At 32.0% G+C, this 14,925-nt stretch overlaps 1 protein-coding gene across 5 annotated transcripts; it reads left to right on the forward strand.

Annotated features, from left to right (window-relative positions):
• The first annotated feature begins 9,891 nt into the window (after positions 1–9,891).
• On the forward strand, positions 9,892–14,397 carry LOC120073866 (inositol monophosphatase 1-like). 5 transcript variants are annotated; one of them, XM_039026756.2, is made up of 12 exons: positions 9,895–10,106; positions 10,233–10,288; positions 10,416–10,466; positions 10,558–10,638; positions 10,725–10,828; positions 10,913–10,997; positions 11,206–11,260; positions 11,387–11,430; positions 11,525–11,593; positions 11,693–11,850; positions 11,967–12,089; positions 14,102–14,397. In XM_039026756.2, the coding sequence occupies exons 1-11, from the start codon at positions 10,094–10,096 to the stop codon at positions 12,058–12,060; spliced, it is 810 nt and encodes a 269-aa protein (XP_038882684.1). In that variant the 5' UTR covers positions 9,895–10,093; the 3' UTR covers positions 12,061–12,089; positions 14,102–14,397. The 5 variants fall into 5 exon arrangements, with proteins under 5 accessions (XP_038882685.1, XP_038882684.1, XP_038882683.1 ...); XM_039026755.2 differs by lacking the exon at positions 14,102–14,397 and adding an exon at positions 12,171–12,293; XM_090312130.1 differs by lacking the exon at positions 14,102–14,397 and adding an exon at positions 12,171–12,293 and having other exon boundaries at positions 9,921–10,106; positions 10,244–10,288.
• Positions 14,398–14,925: the final 528 nt, after the last annotated feature.

A 14,925-nucleotide genomic window follows, 5' to 3' on the forward strand; every position in this document is an offset into this window, starting at 1 on the left:
ATTAGCCCAGTATTACAATAATTATAAATGTTTGCAATTACACCCACTAACACCATAAAGATAGAAGACAAGCCGAATTTTACTCTGTTTTGCAGGAGACCAACTCACTGCTTGCGCTCAAGGCTCACGAGAAACTGATCAACGCATCTCTGTCACATTGCGCCCGTCAATCAACAATGAAGAGACGATTACCGCAATGACGGCGTAATGCGATAGTCAATCCAGAGTTATATTTCAACCGCATGCAGGAATAAAAACAACACCGCATGCAAATCTATGATCGAAAGATGCAGCTGAGCAACGCAAAAGCGGAGGATTGAGATACGTGTACAACTAACGGTTGTACAGAATTGACGGTCTGATTGCATAATAGAAGGAATAATATCCCTCCATCTTCGGAATTAACATAACCATCAGTGGGGACCACAAGGCTGAAGTCAAAGACCTGTACCTATAAATACCCCATAGATTTCAGAGAAAAAGAATGTTACGGGATACAGGGTAAATGCTACAAAACTGTTGAGAGAAAAGGCTGAGCTAAGTTCTGAAGAAATCCAGGAAGAAGACGAGATAAGATCGAGAGGTGAATCTCAGATCTAACCTGCCAAATACCGGATTGAAAGCTCTGTGCAAAGATCCCTGCTACAGATGGAGCAAGCCTGAGAGGGAAGCTATTCCTACCATCAAATCCATTCTATCCGACAAGCAGATCTCCATCGAATCAGTGCCAAGACATTGGCACTTGTTTGTATCTGTTCTATCTCTGTCATCATTGTATTTCATTTTCTCATTCTCTTTTCATTCACACACCACGTATCAAACGCTTAATAGAGATATTAAATGTTTCGATAGCTTTCATTTATCATTTTCTGTCTATTTTCGTTCACCCGTCAATCACTTTCTTCATGATATCTTCTTAATTCCTTGATAAGCAATATGAATTAACCATGTACTTAATCTGTGTTAAAGATATAAAATGCGTTTAGCTAAGGCATGCTAGACGACATCTTCACCTGTGAGAGCAGAAGTGAAGATGCCATTCTGATCTATCGAGAGAAGGTCAGAAGAATACATTAACTAAAGCAAGTAGTACTTCTAGACATTGAAGCAACCTTGCGTTCATTACGTTAGTCTCTGTTTCACCACATACATGTGGGAGTGTGGCCGATCACTAAAAGATGTACGCCAAGGGAAGAGCGGAACAACATTTGTAGCTTCAATGCAATTGAGAACTTGCGTTGTTTATATTATTTGTCTTTGTCTTTCTATTCTGTTCATAAGACTTGCCACCGCATTCCACGTATTTGCACAACTAGCCTTGACCCCAGCATCTTGTATATAAAGCCTATATCTTATATCATCTAGCTTAGGTTTATTGTATTTCATTTTATTATCGCATCTTTACTGTTTTACTTTATTTTATCTCAATTTATATACTGTACAAACACATTTTTAAAGATTGAAAACCTGGTCGCATATATCATGAACATACCACAATAACCTAAATCAGTCCCCGTGTTCGACCTCGGATCACACCGAGAAACTTGCAGTGGAATTACACTTCGTTCTATCATAAGGAAACTTGTGACAACGCATGGCATACTACGTGAACACCCATCATTAACACATATCTAGTGGTAGTATCGCATCATTTCGAGCATAGAACATCATCAATCATACCTATCAAAATCTGCGTTACAGATGTCATACTAAGCAATCAGTTACTTATTTTTTTTGGGCTGAACGATTTATAAGATAGAGCACGAGAACATGTTCATCTAAGAAATCTAGAAATTGCAACCTTACTGACTTTGGTGGCTATAAACTTACTTGACATGGATAAAATTTCATAAGTCCAAACCTATAATATGGGAGCTTTGTTACACATACATAACACATAAATTAAAGTGAAATGGAAACTAAAGTACATACCTAGAATGCAAGTGCAAATCCCTTTATATAGTAATATGAGGTATGATGAGCATTTTCTACTTTTTCTGTGTCATGTGCCTCCTTTTTCTCGCGTATGATAGTCTTCATGTTATTCAATGTACGTTTGAAAAAGACGGACGACCAGTCATAATGTCTAAAGACTTCAAGGTCATTGACAATCCCAAATGCCTTCACATCAAATTGGGTTTTCTTGTATTTTCCAAAAATCATTGTTTCAATGAAGAATGTCAATGCAACCTTGACGACATCTTCATCGTTTGTAAATGTGAAATTCTCAAATTCATTCTCCATGTCCTTGTAAGAACTATCCTTATCATTTGGGTCATTCGGTCCAAGAATAAGTTGTCACAATCTCTCACCATCTGTTTCTTTTTCTACTATTTCCTTGGTCGGCCACAACCCAGTTATCAAATTAAAATAGTCCTGGGAGAATGTTACCTTCTTCCCCAATATATTGAATGATATAACATCTGTGTTTTCGTTCGTTACCTCCCTCAACAAAAAATGGTGAAAAAGTTGCCCATTAAATACAAGATCTACATCCAACCTGGACTAAAGGCCATTATCCTAAGCATTCTCATATGCTCTTCTGTCAACTTATTCTTAATAAACGACGCATTTTGTGGACTTGGCAAGAAACTATAGCAGGAAAATATTTATCAATAGGGATGGTCATCTTAGCAACCTGTAACAAATGTATACATTACCACAATACGTAAACGATCGCCTAAAACAACTAAAGGATCACATAAAAAAACTAAACGATTGCATAATAAAACTAAATGATCGCATAACAAATAATAAACGATCACATAACAGAAAACTAAATGATACAGTTGCGTAATAAATAACTAAATGACTGCATTACAAATACCTAAACAATCACGTAACAAACAACTAAACGATTGCATTACAAAGAACTAAACAACCATGTAAACAAAACTAAGCGATCGCACATCTTTATCTAAACGATCATTTACGTTTCTCTAACCGATCGTTTAAAGAATACTAAACGCTCGCCTAGGATTATCTAAATTATCTCTTAAGAACAAATACACGATCATTTAACAAAAGTTGAGAGATCGTTTAACAAAAGGTAGGCGCAAACCTTTGCTAACCCTAAATGACAGGCAAGAACCCTAAACGAATATCAACATGCATAGAATCACATACCTTTCAGAGATCGATGATGGTGGAAAATGTGTACAAACGACCGACGAGAAGGTGGCCAAACGCTCGGATGAAGATGGGAGACGACGAGAGAAAACGAGAGAAAACAAGAGCCAAAATCATACAGTGAGAGATGTAAGCAAAAAAAGTGGGGTGAACGATCATTCATAAAGCGGTCTAAAGAGTTTTTTAAATTTGGGGTAAAATTAGTATTTCACATGGGCAAAAGGTCAATCATAGATAAGTATTTAGGAATAAGTCATTCATAAAAAATTTTTTGAGTTTGATTAATTTTGTAAAATTTTCCTTCTACCATCTTTAAACTCCCCTCATACTCCATCGCCTTGAAAACCCACTTTTAAACCATATTTTCTGGACCAAAAAAAAAAAAAGAATAGAAAAACCATTGGAGGGGAGCTCTGAATTATGTGAGAAATTTTAGAGTCTCGAGTAATATCTTTTTATTATTATAATTCTTGGGAATCACAATGTACTTTAGAAAAGAAATACGAACAAGTTAGAGAGAAGTTTTAACAATTATTAAAGAGCTTATTGACACAAAGATAAATAACTAACTTCAACAACAAAATAATAACTAATTACATATACCCTGTTATTATGCTAGAATTTGAATGTTTATTGAAGGTTTGAAGCAAAATAATCCACTATAAAGATGCTGGAATTTTCAAAAATAAAAGGAGGTTTATGGTTGCTTGTATGTTAACAATGGCAAGGGTGAGACTTATTGGAAATGCGACCAAACTCCCACATTGGTTAGATAAGGGGAGGATCGGGGGTATATAAAGGATGACAATGATCTCAATTGGTATGAAACCTTTTAGGGTGACACCACAAAGCCATAAGGGTTTTTGCCCAAAGTGAACAATATTATATCATTGTGGAGATAATTGGAGGGGCGTTGCCTTATCAAGTGATATTAAAGCGTCAGGTTCGTAGCAAGTGCAAGTCAAAGATGTGTTGATACAATATGGATTACACAAGTGCAAGTTAAGTGGCGATGGTGTTCCAGTGTAGTTTCAGAGTGGTTGGGCATGCAGATAGACTGAGCACATGAAAAACAAAGCAAGACAGTGTCTTTCTCGTCAAAGAACATCCTCGTGGACGTTGACTTGACGGTTATGCAAGGTGTGTGGTGGAAGTTATGTCGATGGCTGAAGGACTTCCAGGTGAGTCAAGTAGGTGGAAGTTGCACCATAAATATCAACAAAGTTTATCGACATGTGATGAAAAAAAAAATCTTGGGAGATGGTAATCCAATAGGTTATAGTTCTCTTAGTTAAAAATTATGATTGACTGTGAAGATAATGGTGAAGGAACTCTTATCAAAGAGTACTTATGAATGGAAGCAAGATTGTTCCAAATTCATTGTGACAGAAATACCGCATTTATAAACATACAATAAGTTATGCATCTATTAACAAATTACTGCATGCTTTTAACAATTAAATAACAAAGTAACGAGAGACATACCTCTTGAAGAACTCTTCTTCTCTTTATCTCTTGCTCTCCTCAATATCAGCAACTTTCGCTGTCGCTGTGCATGCCAAGGCTATCGTCCACCAAATCTCATTGTCACTCACCATCAAACTATCTTCTACACGAACAGGCAGCAAGGAGGACACCACACTCAGTAACCTCGGTATTCTCGGAGTGAGAATCCAGAAGGTGTGGGCTCTATTGGATTTGGTAGAGGGGAGAAGGAAACTACAATAGTTTACAACGACCAAGCAAATGGGAGAGATTTCGTGTCTATCGTATAGACGAGTGATTGATCATTTAGCAAAGGGTGCACAATCGTTTAGTAAAACGAGGTTAATCGTTTAGGTAAATCGCTCTCGCATGCGATCACTTAGAAAAAACTACACGATCGTTTAGGTTGGTTGTGCGTGTACATGATGTTTAGGACAACTTGAGTTATCATGTATGCTCTCGTTAGCTAGACGATGGGCAGTGTAGTAATCTTGAAGCGATTATCTGACGTCTTTGCAAAATGAAAACTACTTTCATTTTATCCTTTAGTTACGAAAACTGAATGCAGCCTCCCACTATCTCATTCGGTTATGGAGAAAAACCACCAACAATTATCTTATAATTGTTTAATTAAAAATAAATATAATTATATTATATCTATAACCTACGGTTTTAATATCACATCATATGCAACATATAAACCATGGTCATTTTTTCCTCCACTAGATATAAATCATATTTATATCATTTTCCTCCAGTTAATATATCTCATACATCATGTCAACTATATCATATATAATTGACCAGTTTAATCATATCATATATAATCAAACTCCCTTTTGTCAATTTGAACACTTCAAACTGGCCAAAAAACTGATTCTCAACTTGAATCCATTGAGCTACCAAGGGGAACCTTATGAACCTGTGGCTTAAAGCTCGAACGATACGTGAATAACTGACTAAATTCTTTAGCCATGAGATCCACCATCCGTTAACTACCAAACATTCCATTAAAGATCGACAACTGCACTTTTCTCACCATAAATATATTTCTATGTCCATCGGATATAACCAATCAACAGTACGATAATCCTTCACAGATGCTCGTAAGTACAACTGGGTCAATTTATCGTTTTTCCCCTATAGTTACATCTAACTCCTTAAGTACCACTGTACCATTGATCCCTCTAATGAACAATACAACATAGTCCTACTATGTGTGGACATCTCTCGGGCCATGAGAAGGTGTGTGGCACCATATCATTCAAGTCCGGAATCAGTCCTTAAGGGAGCAATCTATCTATTTACTCCTGCTTCGAGGTAGGAGTGAATTCCATCTTGTGTAGTTAAGTTCTCAGCTCCCCAATCAGACGAATCCTTAAAGTGGTAGGTTTGAGTCGACAATCTGGTCACTCGTACTCATGCAAATCAAAGGACCGCCCTCAAAGGCAGGAGTTCCCAACTCACTCCGGATTTAGGTCATGTTACCTATGTTGATCATTGTGAAGTGAAGTCTCTGTCATGAACGACGTTATATAATGAGACTATAACACTTCGTGGTCCAATCTTATACAAATTTCTTTGTATAGGACGCCCTCGCTTGCATGTCTCCACATGAATGATTAGGATCAGACCATCTGTAGCAAGTCACCAGGATAAGGTTTCCCTCCTATATCCATATACTACAGACCATTTTGGTTATCACTTAAGGTATGATCCACCTGTATGTCTCCACATACATGCTTAAGTTATAACGACAACCAGTGATCTTAGCTTATTGGTTTGTGGTAAAGCAAATAAAACATCCCATGTTTCATAGACAACAGTGAAAAAAATATCATATATTATTACATCACAAGCGTTTGTTCAATATAGTATTTACAAACTACAGGACCCAATGAGAGTTTAGGGCATCAACCCCAACAATATGTTGCAGAAGCTATAAATTCTTCAAATTTATTATCAATGTGAAATTTGTCTAGTTTTTGGCAAAATATTAGAAGTGCAATTTGTCCCACGTCGGTTAAATTAAATAATGGGGATGGGCTCTAAGCCTATAAAATGAGCATATGCCTTAAGTTTCAAGTTGTCCCAGTTAGAAACATTTTAAGTTTGAATGTGTGTCTATTTAAATTCCCTTTTATGTATTCCCTGGTTTGAGAGTGGAAAAAGATTATGGGTAGTGTAAAATCTTTGAGAGGGTGCTCTATAATTGAGATTAGGATATAGGGATTTCTAGACTATTTGAGGGGAGACTTAGTTGTTTGAGGAGAGGATTAGGAATGCTACTAAAGTCCCAATCATGGGTATATAAGAGATAACAATTATCTCCATTGGTTTGAGACCTTTTAGGGTGACACCAAAATCAAAGTCATGAGGATTTATGTCCAAAGGACAATATCATATCATTATATAGATAGTTGTATTATATTAAATGAGGTAAGTAGATAATTTTCACCTTCATTTTGCCCTCAATTCATAGTTAGTTATAACATCTTCTTTTTCAAGAATGATACCCTTTCTCTAAATATCTCTATGCAAAAGAGGACTTATCAAACACCTTTTTAAAAGGAGCATTTATCTTTTTCTTATATCCAATTCATTGCTTCTGCTTCTGTAGAAAAATAATAATAAATAAATAACCACCATCTTACATTTGTTTTTCTACATTTATTTTATATGAAATTCTTATTTTATTTTATTCTGATTTATATATGTTTGTGAACCGTTTCTCTTTTTTTTTTTTTTTTTTATTATTTATTGTTATATATGTTTTCTTCCCTACATAAAAAGCATTATCAAACAAAAAAATGTGTAAGTTCCTCATGTGTTCAATTCATCACTTATGCAAAACATTCTACATTTTTTTAGGAAATTTTGAATTTCTTTTATTTTGATTTACATTTGTTTGTGAACACTTTGTTACTCTTTTTTTCTTTTGTTTAATTTTTTGTTTCATAATTTTTTTTGTGTATGTTTTCTTCCTTACATTTTTTTCGACATCCCTGTCAAGTTTATTAGCAAACAAAAAAAAAAATGTAAGTCATCCTCAATATACTCCATTTTCTTTTAATTCACATTAGAGGTTTATTTTTAGAATTGAATTTAAAGTCAGAGCTTTATTTTGATGGAGAAAACATATTCTCTATTTTGAGAATAACGTGATGTGATAATAGTGAGGAAAATGGAAGGGAAACTAAATTGAGAAAAATAGGGAATAAGGAGATATGGAGGAAAGGTTGAAAATATTCTAAAAAATATAATACTCTTTTAGCCTACATTATTTTTCTAAACCCATATGAGAGGATTTTATTTTCTGATTGTTGATGAAATTGGGGAAATGAGTTAAATTTGAGAAAATTAGAAGAGGGAGATATGAGGAGAATACTAATGAGATATTATGTAAAAGTTGACTTCCTCATTTTAATTTCAACTCAATTTTAAAAGTCATATCTTCAAATCACATTGTGATTCATATTTTATATTTATTTTTATTATTAGTTTTATTTATTTTTTTTTTGTATTTTTTTTTATCACATCATAAAGTTGTGACTATAACTAATATAAGATAAGTTAAATCTCTCTCTTGAATTAATAAATAAGATAGAATAAACTATTATGTCTTGAAAATAAGAAAATTCATTTAAAAATAATAACAATAAAAAAAAATAGGTTTTTTCATGACATATTGAAATTGAAAATTTTGAGATTTGAGGCGCAAAAAGTGTTTATAAATGAAGTGTCTATTTTACTATTTTAAATGTAACACGAAATTGTAATGGTTGGTAAATATATATATATATAATAACAAGATTTTGTTCTTTTTAAAAAAACAATTATTATTCTTTTTATAATTTTATAGAACAAACAAAATTTGAAATTAAAAAAAAAAAAAAAAAAAAAAAAAAAAAAAACCTCAGTCATTCTTAAATTTAATAAAATCAATAAATAAACCATTTTTTCAAAATATAAAATATTTACATAAATATTAAAATTAAAATTTTGAGATTTGTGTTGAAGAAAGGCTTAATATTTTACTTTAAAATTATAAATGATGTATCTATTTTAATATTTTAAATATAAAAATTTGTTATATTTTATTAATAATAACAAGATCGTGTTCTTAAAAACGATTTTTTTCATAATTTATAAAACCGACAAAATCTTTGAAACCTACGAGAATTAACTGCCTCAACTATTCTTATATTTAATAATATAGATAAATAAAACTATTTTTTTCCCAAAAAAAAGAGATTTTAGTGAACATTTTGAAAAGGTTTAAAGAAACAAAACTTATACGAAAATAACGAGGACAAACTTCTTTATTTTAAATAAAAAAAATATAAATGTAGGATTTCATAATCTTTGAGAAAAAAAAAAGTTTTGAATCATTTTTTTTAATAATTTAAATGTAACCTATAATATATTTTATGAAAACAAGGTTTAAATATATGCTTTAGGACATAAATATTGTTAAAACAAAAACTAACCCTCTTTAATTACTTTGAATTAAAACTATAAGATTTCACACACATATATATATATAACATTACATATTCTTTTGGTGCATGAGAGTGACTATAATGACAAACATGTGATAACTTGAAATAAAAATTACTGCATTATATTAAAATATATGTTGAAGTATGAATACAATTTTTATTTTAATACAACCAAGAAGAATTTTTTGAAATTAATGATAATATCAAAACATTAAAATAAAAATTCTTACATTATTATTGTTGTTGTTGACAAAAACAAACAAGAAACAACAAATTAGGAAAAACAATGACCAACTTTTAGAAGGAAATCCACCCGTGATGAATGATCTTCTAGACAAATTGATATTAGTCGATGTTTGCGGGTATATGTTAGCAAGTTCGTGCATAATGGAATTGCAATTGTGCTTAAAAGAAAAACTTTGAATTGTCCCTATACGATGTAAATCACACAAATAATCCGCGAAATACTAAATCTACAACTCATAAGTAATTAAAATTGCTATATTATTTAACTTTTAAATATTATAGTAATTAAAATTTAAAACAAATATATGTATTATTTATAAAAAAATTATTTTAATTGACAAAATTACTAAAAATATTTACAAATAATAACAAAATATTACTGTCAATATGTGATAGACCGCGATAAATGATAAACTAATCTATAAATATTTTTATTTGTTTTTTTTTATATTTAAAAACAGTAGATTATTTATTTATTACATGCTAAAAAAAACTAATATATTTTCAAAATTCTAATTAAATATTAAAAGGCAGAGCACATTTCCTTTTTCTATCACCAGCTCCCTGAGTACATCCCCTTGATTTATTTTTCTTGCAGACTCTTAGTGAAGATTCTTCTCCAGTCTCCACTGTATACAGACGCATGCATATGCTAATGATAGAATCCAGAAAAACATACCACTTTTTTAACTCCCTCCTTCCCCATTTCTGATTTCTCCACAGAAAAAACGATGCCGGAAAATGGTGGGTTGGCTAATGGCCTCGTCAATTTCTCAGTCGAATGCGTTTCAAAATTTTCCATTTCATTTCTATTTTATCGTCCCTAACTTCCCATCTAATCATTTCTATAAAAAATTCCCCTGATTTTAGATTCCCTTCAGGACTTCCTTGCCGCTGCTGTTGATGCCGCCAAGAAAGCCGGTCAGGTCTGATCTTTGTTCTTGTTTACGATCCTCTACTCATTTCGCTTTCAAATCCATTCCACCAGGTTTCTTTTTCTAAATACTGATTTGGGTTTTTCTCTGATTTTAATTTTGGGTTCCTTTCTTGTAGTTGATCCGTGAGAAATTTTACCAGACCAAACATGTTGAACACAAAGGAGAGGTACCCTTTATTATATCCATTATCTCAGGGTCAAATTTCAATGCCCTTTGTTTTGTTTTTGGATTATACTGAGTTTTGTATTGGAATGGAGGTGGATTTGGTCACTGAAACTGACAAAGCTTGTGAAGATCTTGTGTTTAGTCATCTCAAGCAGCATTTCTCATCGCATAAGGTTAGTTTTAGTCAGTTTCTTCATGGGAAAATCTGTTATTTGGATTGGTCTGTGATCTTTTTTGGTTCAATCGTTCATCGTTTTAGTTCATTGGAGAAGAAACTACTGCTGCTTATGGTGCTGTGGAGCTGACTGATGAGCCCACATGGATAGTTGATCCCATTGATGGAACTACTAACTTTGTTCATGGGTGCTAGTTTATCTATATGCTCTGTGGTTATCCAATCTCATTTATTGTTTATAAAATCTCAATAACTTTTCAAATTTTTGTCAGATTTCCCTTTGTTTGTGTCTCAATTGGTTTAACTATTGGCAAAGTTCCAACAGTTGGTGTTGTATTCAATCCAATCATTGATGAGGTGAGGAAATCTTGGCTCCACCACTTCCAACTCTCACATATTAATTCTAACTATGACTGTTAGAACTATATAGCTTGGATTCTGCTTTATAATGTCTGAAATTTCACACTTAATTTGCCTTTGTACTTTTAATACTCACTAACATATCAGCTTTTTATGAGCGGAATTCATTTATAGTTTGATTCAGTCTTCTCCTTATCATGTGTAGCTTTTTACTGGTATTCGTGGACAAGGTGCTTATCTCAATGGAAAAGCCATTAAAGGTGAGTTTTTATGATCTTTCAAATTCAACCTTTCAAGTCAAGAACCAGGCATGGTTAGCTTGGTTACATCAATTATCTTAAAGTTTTGCATTTCCTTTTTCTTAAATGAATTTCTACATTCTGCAGTATCCTCCCAAGATGAACTAATCAAATCTCTTCTGGCTAGTGAGGTAAAATTCAGCACTCAAATCAAGATGTTATGCCACACTTCAAATTAAACAGGGTGAAAAAACCAATCTTAATTGTTGAATGCTGGATGAGCAGACTGGAACGTCACGCGACAAATTGACAATCGATGATATTACTGGCAGAATTAACAGGCTTCTCTTTAAGGTGCACTTAAAGTTGTTTTTTAAGCTCATTCAAAAGTTGACATCTTGATTCAAAATGGTTTTGGTTATTATCATCCATCTCTATCTATTATACCTGCAGGTGAGATCTCTTAGGATAAGTGGATCGTGTGCGTTAAATCTCTGTGACGTTGCGTGTGGAAGAGTCGATTTATTCTATATAAATTGCTATGGAGGTCCTTGGGACGCAGCTGCTGGCGCTGTAATCGTAACGGAAGCTGGAGGATTAGTCTATGACCCGTAAGTAATCACAGGGAGTTTCTTTTTATGCCATCTCTTGTATTCTTCAACATTAATCAAAGAGTAGAGAAACTTGTTTGTTTGTTTTGGGTTTTACTGACTGGTTTTTGCTTCAGATCTGGTAGAGAATTTGATATCACAGCTACGAGACTTGCTGCTTCTAATCCACTTCTCAAGGAGGCATTTGTTGAAGCTTTGGCACATCCTTGATGAGAAAGTGCCCGTATTGACAACAATAGGTTCGTATTACACTATTTCAAGACAATCAACATGTTAAACTTAATGTTATGATTGTTAGCTTATCTCCTAAATTGTTGTAGGATTAAAATTCAATCCTAGAGTTCAACTTGAAAGTGCTTTCAATAGTGATGGAGGAATTCAAACCGCAGATTAACATATCTATATTTCAATTGAGCTATGCTCTTTTTGCCGTGTTTTTGAAACTATTATTTTTTAATTTCACAGCCTTCATTCTGTTTCTTTTTTAGATTCTTGTTTGATTGACTTACAAACCATCTCTATCATAGTGTGTAGAAGAAACCGCCATGTTTGATTTTCCGAGTCTTACAAAACTGAGATTAATAATGTTTTTTCATAAGAGTAAGGATACCGATTGACATCAAAGATGCTTTATATTTCAATGTCAACAATGGCATATACTTGAATAAAATATCATCAAATGTTTAACCTTTTCATATTCTTAACATTATCGACAAACTATGAACTAATTTATTTTTTATTGAACTTCCTATTATGAATAATATTACTATTATTATTTGTATGCATTTAGGGAGAATTACATGTTTGTAAAGATTTTTGTACCATCAAGACGTAAAAGGTTGGAATCTTCTACTCTATGATAATAGTAAAATATTACTTATTTGTCCCTATTAATCATTTAACAAGCTGGACTCATAGAGCAAGGAACAAAAGCTATGATAAATGTAGTACTTTATTCAATCAAGCTCCCTTCCTAGCAATGATAATAATTTAAAAGTGATTACTGGTATATGATACAACATTAAATTTGTCTTCCTTCGTTAATTTGGGTAAAAACAAACAAAAACAAAATGCATACTCGGATAAAATGCTATGAACTTTTTTGAATGATGAATAAATAAGGTTCTGTTTAGTAATCATTTTGTTTTTTGTTTTTGGTTTTTGAAGATCAAGTCTATTTATTCTCCATTTTTACAATGGATATATCTTTCTTAAGTATCATGGTTCAATTTTTAACTGAATTTCAAAAACAAAAAAAGTTTTTAAAGTCCTGTTTGGTAATCATTTTGATTAAAATTCCATCTAGTTACCAAACGGGCCCTAAAAGTTACTTTTTTGTTAGTTTTTAAAATTTGGCTTGTCTTTTAAACCCTTGGTAAAATGTAGATAATAAAGAAAGAATTTGGTGGTGGAAGTAGTATGTATAGACTTAGTTTTAAAAAAAAAAACTAAAAATCAAAAATTAAAAATCAAATGATTACCAAACAGGCATAAATATTATTATAGTTTTTCATAAAAATTACATGATTGTAAAGATGAGAGTTTACATAAGAAGCCTATCTTTGGCCATATATTTTTATAAATGTCTTTAAATTTATTTTTTTTTTTCAAAAAGGTCTTTTAGTAATATTTTTTGGACAATTTTATCCTTTTTATATATTTATATTCCTTTTATATGTATTTTTTTTCCTATTTTGGAAACTACCTTAATGATGGAAAGAGAAAATACATTTATTATAAAGAGAAAATGTATCTAATATAGTTTTTCTCATTTATCAATTGGTGAGATAAAATGCATTTATTTTAATTTATTTTCTATTTTTCAATTTGAAAAAAATGCATTTAACGAAATTTTATTTTCTATTTACGTCGATTTTCACATATCAATTGATTGGTTTTTTTTTTATGAATTAATGGTTATTTTAAATACAATATATGAAATATATACCGTTTATAAATTAGAGATTGACTCAAGGTTGGACATAAATTACAATATAAATCAATATATGATACTATAGTATATAAATCTTCATAAATTTCATTTACACCACAATATATATATCATAATACAATCAGTCTAAAAAAACACTTGTTTATATCAAATTAATGAATATATATACAATAGTATGTCAAATTTCCTACAAAAGCTAAAAAAAATACATATATATCGCAGTTTATATAAAAAATAGGAAAAAAAAATAAAATTCATATGGGGGTTAATACATAACATTTCATTTTCATTCTTCTTCAGCCATGACTGCCATGGATCTCTCTCTCTGTCGTCGTCTACCGGATTTGTTCGTCTCGCTGTGCCAAGGAGAAAAAAGAGGGTGGGTGAAGGAGAAAAAAGAGGGAAGAGGAAGAAATGAGCGTGAACTATGGGGAGAGAATATATGAAATATACTATTGGGGAGAGAGTGTGTATGAGAAGAGAGAAATTAAAATATATATATATAACGCAGATGAGGGCTAAATTGTAAATAATCATTGATGTTAATGAAATAAGGGAGTCCAATAGATTTTTTTTTTTTTTTTTTGTGTAAAAAATGGAATATTTAAGATATTAACGAATTCTTTAGGCATTTGACGTAGAAATCCCCGTAAAGATTAGTATGGAATGAGTCTGCAAAGGGGAAATGGGCTTGGAGAATACAAGAGCCCATTGGGCTTGGTTAAATGGGCTGAGGTTAATCCAAGTCTACCGGAACGGAAGAAAGGTAAGTAGCTACCGCCCAAGGTTACTGCCACCCGCTTTTCAAATTTTTAATCAATTTGAAAACCAATATTTGCATTAAAATTAATTCAATGCTAAATTTTTCAAAGCTACGACTAATTCACTTTGTCTCCCTCCCTAGAAATTGGAGGTCGATCTCCCACACTAGAGTTGTTGTATTAAAAAAAAAATTACAAAATAAATTATAAATCATGCATTAAAAGAAATGGACCCTTTGATTATCAATCTAACATTACTTGGTTAAGCCACTTGTATTTTTTTTAGGCTAAACCATATTAAATATAATTTAACATTAAAATGAGTTAAAAAAATATCCATAAATTTTTATTTTTACTTTTGAA

This window comes from Benincasa hispida, chromosome 3 (genome assembly GCF_027475165.1).
Source record: "Benincasa hispida cultivar pf3 chromosome 3, pf3_genome.v1.1, whole genome shotgun sequence".
Classification (NCBI taxonomy): Eukaryota; Viridiplantae; Streptophyta; class Magnoliopsida; order Cucurbitales; family Cucurbitaceae; genus Benincasa; species Benincasa hispida.